This window comes from Eptatretus burgeri, chromosome 15, assembly GCF_056783735.1.
Source record: "Eptatretus burgeri isolate ZD-2024b chromosome 15, Ebu_testis_v1, whole genome shotgun sequence".
Taxonomy (NCBI): domain Eukaryota; kingdom Metazoa; phylum Chordata; class Myxini; order Myxiniformes; family Myxinidae; genus Eptatretus; species Eptatretus burgeri.
In genome coordinates this window covers 3854418-3867546 of record NC_140975.1, presented here as the reverse complement: position 1 = coordinate 3867546, position 13129 = coordinate 3854418, and the positions used below count along the sequence as shown (strand labels likewise).

Sequence of the window (13129 nt, the reverse complement as noted above, 5' to 3'; positions counted from 1 at the left end):
TGAATTTCATCACTTCGGAAACCAAGCGATTACTGGAGGAGGGAATTATAGAACCGAGCGATTCGCCATGGCGCGCACAGGTGTTAGTAACCAGCAGTCAGAACCATAAGAAATGAATGGTTGTCGATTATTCCCAAACGGTCAATCGCTTCACCCAACTCGACGCCTACCCCCTGCCGCGCATAGATGAGATGGTCGAACGCGTGGCCAATTATAAGGTATTCAGTACCATCGACTTGCGAAGCGCCTATCATCAAATTCCCATCCGAGAGGAAGACAAACCGTACACTGCATTCCAGGCAGGGCGGCGCCTCTACCAGTTCAGAAGGATACCATTCGGTGTCACGAATGGAGTAGCTTGCTTCCAACGGGTTATGGACGACATCATCTCAGATGAAAACCTCGAAGACACTTTTGTTTACGTGGATAATGTCACAGTGTGCGGTAGGGATCAGAGGGAACATGATAGGAATCTGGACAGATTCTTGAGCATTGCTGGAAAATATAATCTGACTCTCAACTACGAGAAATGCGTATTCTCGGCAAGGTCAATTGACCTTCTCGGCTACACAATAGCCGACGGCACAATTAAGCCTGATCCTGAGCGATTGCGCCCGCTCCGTGAGCTTCCACCACCTCAGGACTTGCAAACAATGCGCCGGGTGATCGGGATGTTCGCTTACTATGCAAGATGGATTTCGCAATACTCCGAGAAAATACATCCCCTAGTGCATTGCAAAAACTTTCCACCAGATGCCGCTGTCGTAAAAGCTTTCCACGATCTCAAGGATGATATCAGTAAGTCCGTGGTTTTATCGATCGACAGCTCGGTGCCCTTCGTGGTGGAGACCGACGCTTCAAATCACGCCATAGCTGCAACACTTAATCAGTCTGGGCGGCCGGTCGCTTTCTTCTCGAGAACTCTCTCTAGAAGCGAGCAGAGACACTCGGCAATAGAGAAGGAGGCGTACGCCATCGTCGAAGCGCTGCGTAAATGGAGACATTATTTACTGGGAAACCACTTCACGCTCGTTACGGACCAACGATCCGTGGCTTTCATGTTTGATGGGAAAAATAACGGGAAAATTAAGAATGAAAAAATTATGAGATGGCGGATAGACCTAGCCTGCTACAGGTACGACATTGTTTACCGGCCCGGGAAGGAAAACCCTGCTGCAGATACCTTCTCCCGGGTCTACAGTTCGGCAACAATCAGTCAGGCTTTGCAAGACCTCCATGTGTCTCTGTGCCACCCAGGGGTAACCAGGATGGCACATTTCGTACGCAGACAAAATCTTCCCTATTCTGTTGAAGATATTAAACAAATGAATGCTTCATGCCCTGTTTGTGCTGAACTAAAACCCAGATTCTATGGCGCGGCTTCTGGCAGACTGATCAAGGCTACTTCCCCCTTCGAGAGACTAAACATCGACTTCAAAGGGCCCCTACCGACCGAAACAGACAACAGATACATATTCACCGTTGTTGATGAATATTCAAGGTTCCCTTTCGCGTTTCCGTGCTCGGATATGACCTCGGGCACTGTCGTAAAATGTCTCTCTGACCTCTTCGCTATGTTTGGGAGACCTTCGTACATACATTCAGACAGAGGGCCGTGTTTCATGTCGGCCGGGCTAAAACAATTCCTATTAGAGCACGGCATAGCAACTAGTCGAACGACGGGTTACAACCCACAGGGAAACGGGCAGGTGGAACGGTATAATGGAGTAATTTGGAAAGCCGTAACTCTGGCGCTGAAATCGAGAGGACTGGGCCCCGAGCGATGGGAGGTTACTCTTCCTGACGCTCTGAATTCCATACGCTCTTTGCTCTGCACGTCCACAAATGCCACTCCTCACGAACGTATGTTTACTCACCAACGACGTTATGTTGACGGTCAAACGGTGCCCAACTGGCTGACCCACCCCGGTACAGTGTTCATGAAACGCCCGGTACGACAAAGCAAGTATGAACCGCTGGTGGAGGGGGTCGAACTCATTGACACTAATCCAGAGTATGCTCATGTCAGGCTCCCGGATGGCAGGGAGACCACTGTGTCGGTTCGCCATCTGGCTCCCTCAGGTACTCCTCCCGCCGGTACACCACCTCCTGGCACTCCTCCTTCTGACATTTCCCCCCCAGGAACTCCGCCGGGCGACGGGGCTGCCGCGTTCCACCCGAGAGCGATCGAGGAGTCATCCCCGGCACAAGTCGAGACTCACCAAGAGGATCGGGAGTCTCCCTCAAGTGAAACTGCCGTTTACTCCCAGAGAGGTCGACGAATAAGGCCCCCTCGACGACTCAATCTGTAAAGGGGATTATCGGCATTCTCGCTGCTCATGCTCCTATATGCCCATTATATCATATATCGATGCTCATTTCCATGCTCCTACAACTCAAAAGAATCACTGCTTGGCATGTATGCTTCTGTAGATCAATTAGTCCGCGTTGCTTGAAATGTATACTCCTATAGTGCTAAAGCAATCATGGTGTGTAAGATGGGCCCCTAGTTACATTTTAAAGGTGGGGAGAATGTGGTGAATTAACGTGAATCGAGGGACATGACGCGGGATCACATGTTGTGCGTCTCGCGTATAAGGGGAGGTCTCTCTGCGGCACGAGTGATTGTCCCCGGGGCATTGCTATTGACATCGGCTGTCCACTTGATGCTCGTTAACTGAAGGTGCTCATTGACTGGTGAGAATGGAGATTATATCGAACTCCGTGCTTACGCGGATTTAGTCTGCAATGGTTAACTGCACATGTATACGTTACTGCTTATGTACTCCTAGCTGAACCTGTATTTCCTGGTGTGCCCACAGAAGCGGCTCCAATCAAATGGAATAAAGCCTAAACTCTGAAGGTTCATCTCTCGCTCTCATTTCACCTACATCAATTTGTCCCCTTCATCTCCCTATTATGAGACAGTGTCCATGTCCGTTGTCTCGTCCTCGCTTCAGTACTGTCGGACCCAGACATTCGCAGGGGATACGTTCACGGAAAATGCCCCGCATGCCGAATCCACGAGTGTTGGGGCATTGTTTCAATTGGGAAAAAGGGGTTAGGTTCATGGCAGTTCATGATTCATGAGGGAAGGTATTTAAAAAACACAAAAAAGCGAAAATCCGCAAAAACGTGAAAAACAAACAACCAAACTGTGAATACAAGAAGTACAGGGCCATGAATGGAGAAGCAGGTCGCATGTTATGAACCGCGGATGCACGGGGTCCGCGAATAGCAGAACCGCGAATGTCAGGGTCTGACAGTACTTCAAATGCGCTGCCCATCACTACCTCATGCGCACACCCATGCAAATCCACAATCTCAGCTCCTCCATTCGCCCTTCCTGGTTTAGCTTCTCCAGGACCCTTGTCCATGAAAAAAAAAAAGAAAAAAGCTGCAAGTCTGTTTGCTATTCCCATTTGCAATCACATAACTCATGATGTTGGGATCCAATGAACAAATCCTACATACTGACTTCACTGGCTCCTCATATCCTTGTAATTCACAAAAGTACACCGATGTTTTCAATGTCTATGCCACACATTTCATCTTTAAAAGCTCGTACAAGATTCAGTGGCGCAGTGGTTCTTGTCCAATCTTAGTCTGGGAGGTCGACGGTTTGATTCCGACCGTGGTCGAGACATTCCAAAGGCTTAAACGCAGTCGGTGTTGCTTTTTCGCTCGACAATCAGCATTTAGAGGATAACGAATGGATAAAACCCCGTGGATGGGCCACATTAAACTTGTGCCGTATTGAACTGCTTTCGAAATGATGCCACTTGCAGGGATTAGTGAAAACGGAATTCATTGATCCGGGATATCCACCAAGCCCAGGCCATCATATCACAACGGTATTCGATTTACCTCCGCAGCACGTTGGGTCTACACATTGTCTGGGCGTTTGTGCTTACAGCGGCTACAGTTTTTCTATCCCACGCAGTGGCAGAGCAAGAGGAATTACTTGTGGGTCAAACCTTGAAAATGAAAAGGATTGGCATAATTAAACTCTCACTTGTTGTGATGTTGAGTCGCAACAACTGCATGAGCAATCAGCACCTGAATGTCCTTAGGAAGTAGTTTCAGGTCCCCTAGTACACGGATACACACACCGTGTTTCTTCAAGTTGTCTCTGCGGTTATGTAAGAAAGCAAGTCAATAAGACAGGAACAAAAGGTGGGCAAATATGAAATTACTCCATTAGTAATCTGTAGATATTTTTTCAGAAGCGGCAAGATTAAATCCTGCACTGGGAAGATAAAAAAGCACGCAGCTTATGAGCCCACATTTCTTCGAGGAGTCGTGAAAATTTATTGCGTGCAAGCTCCATCAAACTATCCACCTCCTCCTTAGAGCGCTTGAAGTTGTCAATGCTGAAGGCGTACACCGTCACCTCGTGAATGTTCAAGTCCAAACACCATTTCAGTGTCTGCAATAACAATAATAAACAGTGGTCAGAAAACCCAACCATCTTGTGACCCACCAGGGGCCCTGTGATGTCCGCTGATAACCAGAGGCTCTTTCGACTCCAAATGCTTGCCTCAACATCAATACAATAATCAGACTACAAGTTCAACAATTGCAACCAATGGTTTGTTGTCTCCATGAAAAGCCTTGTAATGCAAAGACCTCCAGCACTTGCTTTTTTAGACACACAAATCATGGATTCAATTCCCCTACACCTCCAACCTTCCTCTTCTCAGGAAACAGTATCCTTTAGAAAGTTTAGACACAATGTCAGTATACAGTATCCTTCAGCCACAGCATCGGTATAAAGTATCCTTCAGATACAACATCAGTATACAGTATTCTTTAGACATCACATCAGTATCCTTCAGCCACAGCATCAGTATAAAGTATTGTTACAGATTCTCGCCCGCCGGCGTGCGAACAACCGCGTTTTACCAATGGCGGCCGCCTCGCCCACCGAATGGACAATCTAGTCGCAGCCTTCCGGATCGAACGCCGGAATCCCGCTACGGGTGTGTTTTGAGCACACCACAGCCTAGTCAACACTCTACCTGTGCGCGACAGGGTCAATCGCCGAATCGTCGATATACCTAATTAATCGCGCGGGCAGACTACCGAGAGACTGTACCTCAACGGGGCCGCTTGGAAACGAGCCGTTTAAGCAGCTCGCTTCGTTTTGGGATAACCGAGCGGGGTATTTATCGTGCAGCCCCGTTGGACCCGATCACTTTATCGGCTGTTTAAAAACCAACTATATTCCGAACGCAGAACAGCAGTTCAATTAGGGAAAAGGACGAAACGAACGGGTTAACATTTAAACAAGCACATTTATTGAATAAGCGGCACATATGCAGTCACGCAGTCATATAATCCAGCAAGGCAAGACACGCATGCAGTTTGCAATCGATAAAGGCAAAAACAAAAGCACGCATGCAATTATGTAACATGTAAGGGACAAACCACGAGCAATGCAAAAGAGCTACTATCGTCTATCTATTATGTACACACTTAACAGTTCTACTTAAAGACATGGCACCACAACGTTCACGCAAAGAAACAAGGAAAAAACCCCAGGACAGACGAGGGGTAGACTGGACCTCTTGGGGTCTTTATAAACACGGAGCCGTGTAGACCGCAAAGGCTCCGAGAGACCGGGCTGGCTACCTTGTCCCTTGTGGTGACTCGCTAGGGCGACCCTCGAAGTCCCCTCTCCAGCGACCCACCGTTAGTCACGATCTGGCAGGCCGCGTGCCTTGGCTCCGCTGCGCTCCTCTCTCTCCAGCTCCTCACCGACTGCAGAGATCCCAGACTCCAGGCTGATTCAGCTCACAGCACGGCTCCACACAACTGCCCACAACTCCGACACAACACTCTCCTTACCTCCACACACCTCACAACCTCCAGCAGAGCGCGACCTTGCGTTCAGCGCACCCTTTTATCTCCATGGCGCCTCGCCCCTCCCTTCTGCCCCCTCTTCCAGCATGCGCGGGAAACTTCCAGAAGGGCGTTTTCCTCGCCGAATCGGGGCCTTTCTTTTGTGTTTTCCATAGCTTTCGTCTTTTCCGCACGTGTTGAGAATCCACTCGCAGGGTGGAATCCTCTGTCGTCGGGGGGGGGGGGGGTGGGGCCGTCATCCGTTCTCCCCCGATGAATGCCAGGCTTCTCGCAACCGTGTGCAGAGGTGGAAATGCGGTTGTGGTTGTGGTGAAGGCAGTTACAGTGGTTGTCGTAATGGTGGCGTGGCTGGCGTTTGAGGTGGTTGTGAGGGTGGTGTGGCTGGCGTTTGTGGTGGTCATGAGGGTGGTGCGGCCGGGCGGTGGTGGTTAAGTTGGTTGTTGTGAAGGCGGCTGTTCGTTGTCTGTGGGGATGTTGGCGGTTGACGAGAAGGTGGTTGTGGTGATCGTGGTTGTTGTGGTTGGTGGCGCTTTGTGGTGGTAGTAATGGCAGATGGTTCAAAATAACAATAGCAAAAGAAAAATGACTAACTCAAAGATGACAGCCCGGCACACGAATAATTGCCCGTTAAACATTGGTGGGGAAATCTATCTGAACACAGACTTATCGACATAACTGATCTAAGGACCGATATGGTGCTCTGCGAATTTCCACAGCCGTAACACTACCCCCTCCCCTTTTTACAGACTCGTCCCGAGTCGTCGAATTTTCGTGTGCCTTCATGTGTAAGTTTCCCCTAGTACATTTTATCTTCGGATCCCTGAGTGCGACATTTAGTGTATTCGTGTCCCAAAAAATAAATAACCTACGGGCTGAGTAACTAACTAAACAAACCCACTCATGCAGACGACTTAACTAAATTGCCGGCGCTAAGACACACATGCAGGGGGAGCAAAACAATGTACAATTTACCTTAACCTTATCCTTATCCTTATACATGTTACATTAACCATGGCCCAGGACTGATGGACTCTGTGGGAAAAAGGGCATGGCAAAGTTAGTCACAGTTTGTGAGGGTGAGCGCCCCCGCAGCTGAAGGTCGGATGTCTTCGGGGCCTGTTCAAAAGGCCCCATCACCTGTCACAAAACCTTTTCATGTCTTCAGCTGCTGGAGGCAGCTCACCCTAACCCGGCATGCCATATGGCATATGCCATCCCACAGGCAATTTTACAAGCTGGGAGCCAGGCTGCCCAAATGCAGTCTCGGGCTCATGAAACAAATGCAGGTGTGAACGGGGAATGTGGCCGGCTGCCCAATGCAGTCTTAGGCCTCCCCCCTGAAATGAGCGCAGTGAACACAAACGGTGCACGGGCTGCAACAATGCAGTCCCCGTGTGCGGCTGCCTGCAAGGCAGTCCCTGCAGAATATTGGATGGTACTGACGCAAGCAAACACAAATGAGCGGTGCACGGGCTGCTCAATGCAGTCCCGTGGTGTGGCTGCCTACAGGGCAGTCCCTGCAACTTGCGCGATGATCCTGGGGCACATGGTGATGGACGGAATGGGGCAAATGCAAACAAGGGCTAGCAGGCATGGGGTCAAGGCAGAGGCAGGCAGACAAGGCATGGCAAGGCTGGCACAGGCCGTTGTAGCAAAAACAGGCCGGCAGGTGAAGCTGGCCGGCACAGGCCTTGCAGCAAAAACAGGCCGGCAGGTGAAGCTGGCCGGCACAGGCCTTGTAACAAAAACAGGCGGGCAGGTGAAGCTGGCCGGCAAAGGCCTTGTAGCAAAAACAGGCCGGCAGGTGAAGCTGGCCGGCACAGGCCTTATAGCAAAAACAGGTAGGCAGGTGAAGCTGACCGGCACAGGCCTTGTGGTAGAGGTTCGTGGAGGGAGTGCGGTGGTGCTGGCCACTCGGAAGGCGGGCTCAGACCTACCCTACTGTCTCCCTCCCAACCTATCGCCTTTGCCAGTCTCCATCCATACCCACCCCCTTAGCTTGCAAAAACCAAAATTTAGCCCCAACTTATTTTTTTGTTTTATTTAATTTTTAATTGTCTCCCTAACCCCCTTTATAGTCTCTGTCTGGCTAACGTATCCTGTCCTAGCCTACTCCCAACCCCTACATTTCCTTCCTGGCGGGGAATAAGGGAGAGCTGGTGTCCTGTGTCGAGGCCCAATCAAGCCTCAGAATGGCCTCCTCAGATCTCAGCGATCTACTTACCCAAGGTGAGTCCAGCGGCCCACAACGAGTGAAGGTATGGATGGTGCGGAGGGTACATTTCCCTATCTACCCCAGCATTTATTACTCCTAAACTACCCCGGGGCTTTCCAAAAGCGTCTGTTGCTTAATCTACTGGTTCTATCAACCAAGATTCCCGTCGCCTGTGTTGGTGTCCTCACAATTTTGGGCCTTGCCCTCGAATTTTCGCTTCGTGTCCTTGCACGGTCTCATGGCTGGGACGCGTGGCTCCCTTGGCAGGAACTACCCTCTGCCGATTCTCCAACGATGGCACCCCCGGGCCCTGCAACTGTCTCCGAGCCTACCAGCTCCCTAAAAACTGGGGAGTGCCCTCCCTGGCTACTCCCCCTCGATGCTCACGTGGCAGGCTGGCGCCCCGGGCCCCTTCCCCGGGTGCCCGTACCCAATGCACTGCCCACATGGCCAATTGCGCCCCGGGCCCCTTCCCCGGGTGCCCGTACCCAATGCACTGCCCACATGGCCAATTGCGCCCCGGGCCCCGCATCATGCAGGCCCACCCGTGCCCACTTCGCTATCCCGGCCCCTGTTGGACCCTTGGCCTACCGCGGCCGACTAGCCCGATGTTCCCACGAAGCGATACTCACCGTTCGCAGCCACGCTCCCAACCCATCAACAGGGCTCCTGCACCCCTCCAAACGGGTTTCGAGCCTATGTTCCCACCAACAGCAAAACGACCTCCATTTTGTCAATTTGACTAACCCACTAACTCACTTTACACTGACCCCGGGGACCCTTGGGTGGGAATCACTCCTCCCCCCAATCACTCATTGCACCATGCATTCCACATTCACTCCATAAACACAGGCTTGCTGGCCTCACTCACTCATCTTGTACATTTTCCACTTCTCCTCTCGCACATCGCTGAACCCTGCCATTCTTCTTACTAAATCCCTCAACTAACTCATGCTCCCTCGTCATCCCTTATACTCGTCGCACATTCCATTTAACACTACGTAGCTAGGCTACGTCCCCTCGACACACTCAAAGTCGGACCATGTCTCCAAATCCTGAAGAATCCATTTCCCATCCTAAATCTAAACTGAATGTTGTTCGTCTTTCGGCTGCTTCCGTTAGGGGTCGCCACAGCGGATCATCCGTTATGATCCGCATACTGATTTGGCACAGGTTTTACGCCAGACGCCCTTCCTGACGCAACCCTGGTCACCTCTCACGACACAGAGATATGGATTGGTTTTCGCCATGATTCCAGGCTGCCCTACACCCTCTCATAGCGTGGCCCAGTGCAGAGCTCCCGTCCTTAAGCAATCCTCCAACCCAAGCCTCCGAGTAGCCGGATTACAGGCACACGCCACTACACCCGGTATCCTAAATCTAAACTGAATCCCTCTACCTAATCCATTTCACGGGCTCCATGAAGACTTATCCCTGCCCCATGAAGCCGGTCTAACTAAGCTAACCCATCCCCCTAACTAGTGGTGTCCTGTGCCCCAGCCAGGGGGTCTTCCACCCATTGCCTGGGAATCCTGTCCACCCGAAGTGGCGAGGCTTGCTTTTTTTTTCTTATTTTCATGCGTGCACCAGCGCGGCAACTCGCATCCTGCGCTCTTTCCCCGTGACGTCACAGCAGCTGTTCGCGCTTCGCGCACCTCCTCCCTCTCTAGGACGGTAACATCAGGCAGGGATTCGCCTTCTGCCGGATTCCAACCCTGCAGCCACGACGTCACTCTGCGCATCCCAAGCAAGCCCCACGTTTCGAGGGGTTCCGCACGCGAGCACATGTACCCTGCTCATCTGAGCTTTACACGCACGCTCGCCTGGAGAACCCATCCGGTCCAAATTCGTTATCCAGCCTACCTTCTGTCCATCCGCGGGATTGGCTAACATCCACCGTGTGCGTTTCCGGACCGGATTTCACTCGCGCAGGCTGTTAGTTTTCTGTGGGGATGTTGGGGGTTGACGAGAAGGTGGTTGTGGTGATCGTGGTTGATGTGGTTGGTGGCGCTTTGTGGTGGTAGTAATGGCAGTTGGTCCAAAATAACGATAGCAAAAGAAAAATGACTAACTCAAAGATCACAGCCCGGCACACGAATAATTGCCCGTTAAACATCGGTGGGGAAATCTATCTGAACACAGACTTATCGACATAACTGATCTAAGGACCGATATGGTGCTCTAAGAATTTCCACACCCGTAACAGTATCCTTCAGACACATCAGTATACAGTATCCTTCAGACACATCAGTGTAAAATTGTTTTTTTTTAATGGTAATTATGAAACATTCCAATATATTTTGGCCATGGGGTAATGTAGAGCAAATATGTGGAAAATCTTCATATAATGGAGCAAACGTATGTGGTCATGTATGTACTGTTGGAGAGAGTGGGGCAAGATGATCCATGGGGCATGATGATCACCCCCCTCTCATGACTCCAATAAAGCTCGCATTGGACAGTGGCATCACTCAACGATAGATCGATTAACTACAATTCCACTGTGGAAGGCGCATGACGAGAAAAAAAAACGCTGCGCTCGTTTTTATCAGAAAAACATCATTTTCCTCCTAAAAAAGAAAATTTTCGAATCATCGGTGAGTACGTATTATCTCTATGAATAAGTGTAGTAGGAATGGTATCTGTATATAGGTAGATACATAGCTTATATGCCCATATTGCGTGTATGTTTTGCCTAGCTCATTGCTGTAATTTATGAATGCCAGACGATTTTGTAAAAATGGCGGCGGTGGGGCAGGATGATCACTTGGTTGTGGGACAAGTTGATCAGGTGATCAGATGACAATAATGATATTATTTAAGGAGACTTTGTTATTACAACAATAGATGGGAAAAAAGCACAGTCAATTCTGTACATAGCGCATGTAGAGGCAATCGACGACGATGGATATGAGGGAGTCTTTCCCCGCAAAGTTCCTTCTCATATGAACTTCGATCGACCTACGTTCATTGTGGACGAGACAGATTGTGGGACTTTTTCCAAGGAGGACATCATTATAAAACTACCTCCACCCAAATTTTTAAAGGGAAGCCAGAGAAAATCAAAGCAACTGGAAGTCAAAATTGATCTCAGTCAGTGGGAGTTGCGAATTTAGACATTAAGACTGTAACACAAAGATAAATGACATGAAAATGGACGTTCGTATCTGGTTGTGTATGGGACATTGTTTTGGAAATATTATGTTGGTATCCTAGATGGATATATATATATATATATATATATATATATATATATATATATATATATATATATATATATATATATATATATGAAGAATTATTTTCAGTTCATTAAAATTCTAACACATCACTTATTTCGACTGTCCTCATGTTTCCTTCGGACCATGATCATCTTTCCCCATAGTGATGATCGACTTGCCCCAGGGGTGGGGCAAGTTGAGCATTTCGACCACAAACTTTGAATTGCCTTTTTGACATTCAATGATCTCTAATATTCTCGAAAATGGGCAATTACTTGGGGTGATAGATGGACCAACGAATGGCAATTGAATGGTGTTTGGCTGGCAAATCATCTGACGGCAAAACGGACAAAACCAAAAAAGGGACCATCTTGCCCCCACTCTCCCCAACTATGTGTATATTTGTGAACAATAAGTCTTCTTCATCTTAAAATTTTCTTCAACAAATTCCACCATGTTGTTCATACATATAGAAAGCGAACCTAAGAAACACATGCATGACTTACCTGTATTCATCAGCGGTAATTTTTTTGTTACTTTGATTTGATAATCGAGATAAGGAAAAAAGAAAATAGACGACGGGAAAACCTGGCCGGCGTCCAAGGGAAGCGATGTATTGGGGAACGTCTGCTCTGTAAGGCTGGTAGTTCAAATTTCCCTTCAGATTTTACCTCCACCACCGAAGGTGAAGCAGGTCATGTTTTCACTCAGTTTGTTGGGTCGCCGAAATAGGTGACCCTTATTATCAGTAATTCTGTCTGTTTGTTTGGATGTTTGTTCGTTTGACATCAGCATAATTGGTAGTAAACGTGGGCGGATTTTGACCAAACTCGGGTGGTAGGTACATCTTATGACCTAGTGCTTGGAAATTGTGATGGTTGCTCAGGACGCTTTGGTTCCCTAGCAACAACCGAAAAACCTTCAACATCGGTACCGTTCACGCGAAATCAATTCCGAGAGCCATTATCCCACGTAGGCTTATGAAATCTGTCACGAATGATCTACAGGTGATGCTCTATCAAATATATTCCGGTTTTTGTGATATATGGAATACTTTACCCGCAGCGCCCCCTACAATTAGGGTATGCGTGAAAATTGGCAAAAATTGAAGGCCCCCTAGCGACCAGGTGAGTGCATTGATACGAATGAAACTTTGCAGGTTCATGGTACTCAATGAGTACTACAACTTTGCCTCAGGACATATTGACCGATTTCGCTTAGGTCAGGGGTCAAAGGTCAATTAGTACAAAAATCGATAATATGCGAGAGCTGGAGGTGCCTTCACGCCAAAGGCTACTCCTTCTATGGTTATGGTCGGATGGTCATGAAAATTCACACTAATCGTCTGGAATACATTGTGCACAAACGATCGAGCCGGATTTTAGATTTAGATCTTTGTTCACCCACAGCACCCCCTCGAACTTTGGGGATTTCCGATTTCAAACCGCATTTTCGGTACTTTTCATTCAAATTGATACCGAGTAGCTATCAGGAGATGGAACTGGATGAGATTTGATATGCATAATCTTAAGGTGATTCCTTATCCGCTATATGACATCCATTTTGCTCTATATCTTAGAGTTTCCATGCTCGGCAACCCATCGCTGCCTACAGGTTTGTTGGATTCGCCATATATGCTAGATATCCCTTATCGTCGGCTTTTCCGTCTGTGTGTGTGTGTGTGTGTGTGTGTGTGTGTGTGTGTGTGTGTGTGTGTGTGTGTGTGTGTGTGTGTGTGTGTGTGTGTGTGTGTGTGTCTGCAACGCGAGGCTTCAGAGCACGAACCAGCGAACCGATTTCGATGAAACTTTGCCAACATGTGCAATAT

The 13129-nt window shown here is 48.8% G+C and overlaps 1 protein-coding gene across 6 annotated transcripts in view; it reads right to left on the bottom strand.

Moving 5' to 3' along the window:
* The window catches only part of DHDDS (dehydrodolichyl diphosphate synthase subunit), a 53983-nt gene that overhangs the window by 20929 nt on the left and 19925 nt on the right, over positions 1 to 13129 (bottom strand). For all 6 annotated transcript variants that reach the window (XM_085856694.1, XM_085856695.1, XM_085856692.1 and 3 more), the window contains 2 exons: positions 4287 to 4429; positions 4016 to 4132 (listed from right to left, as the gene is read on the bottom strand). In XM_085856694.1, the coding sequence (XP_085712820.1) occupies positions 4016 to 4132; positions 4287 to 4429 (260 nt within the window). The remainder of the gene's footprint in view (positions 1 to 4015; positions 4133 to 4286; positions 4430 to 13129) is intronic.